The sequence below is a fragment of the Pygoscelis adeliae genome, unplaced genomic scaffold (assembly GCF_000699105.1).
Source record: "Pygoscelis adeliae isolate BGI_AS28 unplaced genomic scaffold, ASM69910v1 Scaffold427, whole genome shotgun sequence".
Taxonomy (NCBI): Eukaryota; Metazoa; Chordata; class Aves; order Sphenisciformes; family Spheniscidae; genus Pygoscelis; species Pygoscelis adeliae.
Window position 1 is genome coordinate 27284 of NW_008825214.1, and position 3913 is coordinate 31196.

The 3913-nt window shown below is 46.1% G+C and overlaps 1 protein-coding gene across 1 annotated transcript in view; it reads right to left on the reverse strand.

Annotated features, from left to right (window-relative positions):
- Positions 1–1548: 1548 nt before the first annotated feature.
- MRPS23 (mitochondrial ribosomal protein S23) overlaps positions 1549–3913 on the reverse strand; it is a 9550-nt gene continuing 7185 nt past the window's right edge. The window contains exons 3-5 of the mRNA XM_009329121.1: positions 3587–3664; positions 3348–3471; positions 1549–2018 (exon numbers count right to left, since the gene is read on the reverse strand). Of these exons, the coding sequence (XP_009327396.1) occupies positions 1860–2018; positions 3348–3471; positions 3587–3664 (361 nt within the window). The 3' untranslated portion in view covers positions 1549–1859. The remainder of the gene's footprint in view (positions 2019–3347; positions 3472–3586; positions 3665–3913) is intronic.

The window sequence follows — 3913 nt, forward strand, 5'->3', positions numbered from 1 at the left end:
CTGCAGCGTAGGAGACGCGGAGCGGTTGGTCTCTCTTCCCTCGGGCTGGCGATAATCGTTTGGCCCAAGCAAGAAAACCGGGCACGAGGAGGGGAATTCACATCCCAGCTGCCGGAGATTTCCTGAGGAGGGCAGCTCGCCCCGGTCCTCAGCCAGACGGGAGACTGCCGTGACTGGGGGAAAGCCCCATCCGAAGGCTGGCTGCAGACGAGCGGAGGCCTCGCTACGATTTACTCCCAGTACGGGTCTCCTCTCCAGCGCTGTTTCGGACCGAACCCCATATTAACGGATTTTTGTCATCTGTTTACATTAACGTTTCTCCTACTCTTGACCCAGCGCAGCGGTTCCGAAACTTGGATCCTGGAGGTGGGCGCGTCCGTTGCATTCACCTCGGTAAGGGGCCGCCGTGAGTCAGGCGGCAATTCCTGCCCCACGTGGAAGAACCTCGCCGAGGCAGGGATACGTGCCACCACGGTCGGCTCCGGAAACGGATCCTCCAGAGCTTACAGCTACGGCAGCGCTAGGACAGGGGGCTTTTTGCTCTTTGCAAGAAAATCTTGCGCTCCTCTAGAATTACAGAGCGGAATTAGGAATAAAGTTTGACCTGCCAAGGATAACTGTGTAATTCTGCTGTGATTACACCGCTCCCAGGAGGCGAATCAAGCCACACAAAAACAAACCACGGGCATTTTTACAGCCTCCTTTTTACTGCCCTACAACACAGATTCGTAAGAGAGTTTTCTTGCGTCACACGCAGCAGCAGCGTCACCAAATCGCGTTGCGGAGAACGCGTCTGGGAGGCAGGTACGAAACCGAAAGGAAAATCCCCCCCTTTTCCTTGTAGGGGAGAGCCAGGGAGGGAGGGAGAGAAGAGACGTGACGTGATTTACACCTGTTTGCTTGTGGTGGCGGCAGTTTGTTTTAAAAAAAGAAAAAACAGACAAAAAAAGGAGAAAATGCAAACAAAAAAGGAGAAAACACAAACAAACAAAGGAAAAAAAAAAAAAAGCAATTGTTTTTCATGTAGCCCAAAGCCAAAATTCTTTAATAAAAAATAAGCTAGGCCCTGGAGCTTGCAGGCACAGGAAGAATGAAATTCTGATCGGCTCCAAACCCTGGTAAGACTGATTGTTGTTTTCTTACGTTGCTCTATGCCAAAGCTTCCGTGACTATTTCTGTAACAGCACGCAGCTTTCTCTTCAGCAAACGGCTGTAACACTGCATGTTTCACACTTCTGAGGTGAGCAATTGCATTAAGAGTCACTAAAAAACTGCCAAGGCCCAAATTACCTGGTATTGCTACACGTCATCCCGTTCTGAATTTAAGCAAATGATGGAACAGGAAGAGCGCGTTATTACGTTTATGTAAAACAGCAACTCTTCTCAATTAGCTCTAAGACGACGACACTTCCGATGGCTGTTACAACGCGTCAGGCAAGCGGCATCTGCCGTTGCAACAGCAGGACCGTCACAGGGCCCGTACCGTCCGGTGCGAGAAGTTAAGGAACATCTTTACTACCGGAAATAAGACACCTGAAGAGACAGAACTTCCAATTTTTAAAGAAAATGTTTAATTTTCCACTTTTATGCTCATATTTTCCAACTCACAATTTGAGATGACATTCTTGCACCTCAAAAAAGGGGACTATCTCCAATTTTACAAATGGGGAGATGGAAGAACGAGAGTGCGTGCCCCACACACGATCACGGAAGGCACCAGAGCCAGAAAACCGGGGCATATTCCCCCCCGAGAAAACACCTCAGAACCATGAGATCGTGGAGGCAGAAATGCCGGCCCCCGAGCAGGGGATTGCCAGGGCCAGGGCACAGCCGGGCGTTACGGGACAGCAGCGCGGCTCTCAGGAGGGTAAGGGACCTTCCTTCTGCGTTTCCGCCAACTCTGGCGTCTGCTCCTCCCCATCTTTTTTCTTTTCCCGTATCTCTTCCAGCACAGTTTGGAGCTGCAGGTGTAACACAGAATCCCTGGTTTCAACGTCCTGATGATCCTGTTGTGCTGCCTACGGTTAAAGACAGACCATCACCAGCAAACAGGGTCGTACGCAGTTTCTGTGAAAGCGTGACTGAAGAGGGCAACAGAAAGCAACAGCCCCGGTCTGTATGTCCAAAAAAAGCTGAGAGAAAAGCTCCAATTCATACCTAGATTATTGTGAAGGTACAATACAATGCCAAGGTATCACCAGGGCAAGAAATTTAAAATGAGACTGCTGACCTCAAGCTAAAAGATGAAAGTCAGTCAGTGATTTCATCTTTTGACATGCTCATCGGACAGCGCACTTTAAGCGGAACCAATTTCTGTTCCTCTTCAGCCTCTTTTATTGGGGAAAGCACTACGGACGCTCGGGCCAGAGATCACTGGATAATGAGGAGAAGGGAGAGCATATTACAGAAGAGAATAATAAATTAATTTAGCTAACAGTTTAAAACTGCAGCTTTTATGAACAGCTCTTCTCCGTTCTTTTTGAGGGCGTTCAACTAAAAGGATGGCATTCTCAGAAGAAATGGTAATCAGTTAGCCGTGAACAAGGTAAAAGATTTCTAACCATCACAGAGCAGCCATGCTATAATCTACCTGACGTCCTGCTCTAGAAGTTCATCTTCAGTTGGACTTTTTACCCCAGTTTTTGTTGAGTCACATGACAATTGCCTGAAGTAACGAGGAAGTAGACTCCACGTGCCCAGGAGCCATTTCCCCCTCTCGTACGTCAGGGAAAACAAAAAGCAGCGGCAGGACACTTTGGACAGTTGTTTTGGACAGTTATTTTCTTGGCAAAAATATACGTAAACAACCCCCAGACTACAAAACTTTATGGAAAACAAACAAACAAACAAACCAACAAGAAAACCCTGCAAGATTTATGCAAAAATTTTCCAGTTCAGGCTCGGGATTAAAGAACAAGGGTGAGAGTGCATTAGACTACTTCGCTATTAAAAAGGGATGGAAAAGCATTAGTTATTTTCGAACGAGAAGATGTTTACCCCCTGCTACCTTATAGAGATAACATCTATACGGTAACACGTACACGTATCTCCGAGTGGTTGCTACGGACACACCGACGGATGATCTGAAAGCACTAAAGACTTAAATCTTTCATCACCAAACCAGGCAGATCTCTTTTTCTGTCCCACAAGAAGTACCTTTACCTTGGCCAGTCGTGTTCACGACTAAGAGAAAAGTTTACTCTGCACAACAAAGATATTTACTACGACCGTCAGGTAGGTGACTGTCTTGCTGAGCATTTAGTTTGGACTAATACAACATTAAGGGCCTGGAAGTGAAGTTTTCTGAATCCACCGGCCAAGTAACTCTGTGAATACTCAATACTTACTTTATCTGTTCCTCTTCTCTGTAAAATTATCCCACTGGCTAAAAGGGCTTTTCCTGTTTCTTCAAACAATTTTTCCTCTTCAATTTTTCCTTCTTCTTTCAGTTCGTTGAATTTCTCAACAAACCTAGAGTTCAAGATTGTATTTTTACTCTCACAAACAACGTTTTGGTTCACTGACTTAAGAGAAGAAAGGGACAAGTTCCAGAAATATTTCTGGTTCAATTATAAATAAATCTTACCTCTGGCAAGTAGATTTGTAGCTTGATTGCGACAGGTTGAAAGGTCTTGGACCGCTGCCATAAACTCTGTAAAATCTCCTATTCAAAAAATAAAGAGAGAGTTTCGTTTTTCAAACCATCAAGAAGGGGGACGTCTTGGAGAAAAGAAACAACGTCCAGAGCCGATTTAGGCTGCAACAAAAAGCATTCGCGTAACTGTTTCTCCTTTTTCCATCAGCTGTTACCTTACGCAGAGATATTCCCTCCAGAGTTTTTTAACTGTTTTAATAAACTCTAGTGAGTCTTCTCCGCCGCCGCCGAGCCGGAGGAGCGCCGTGCTTCTTCACA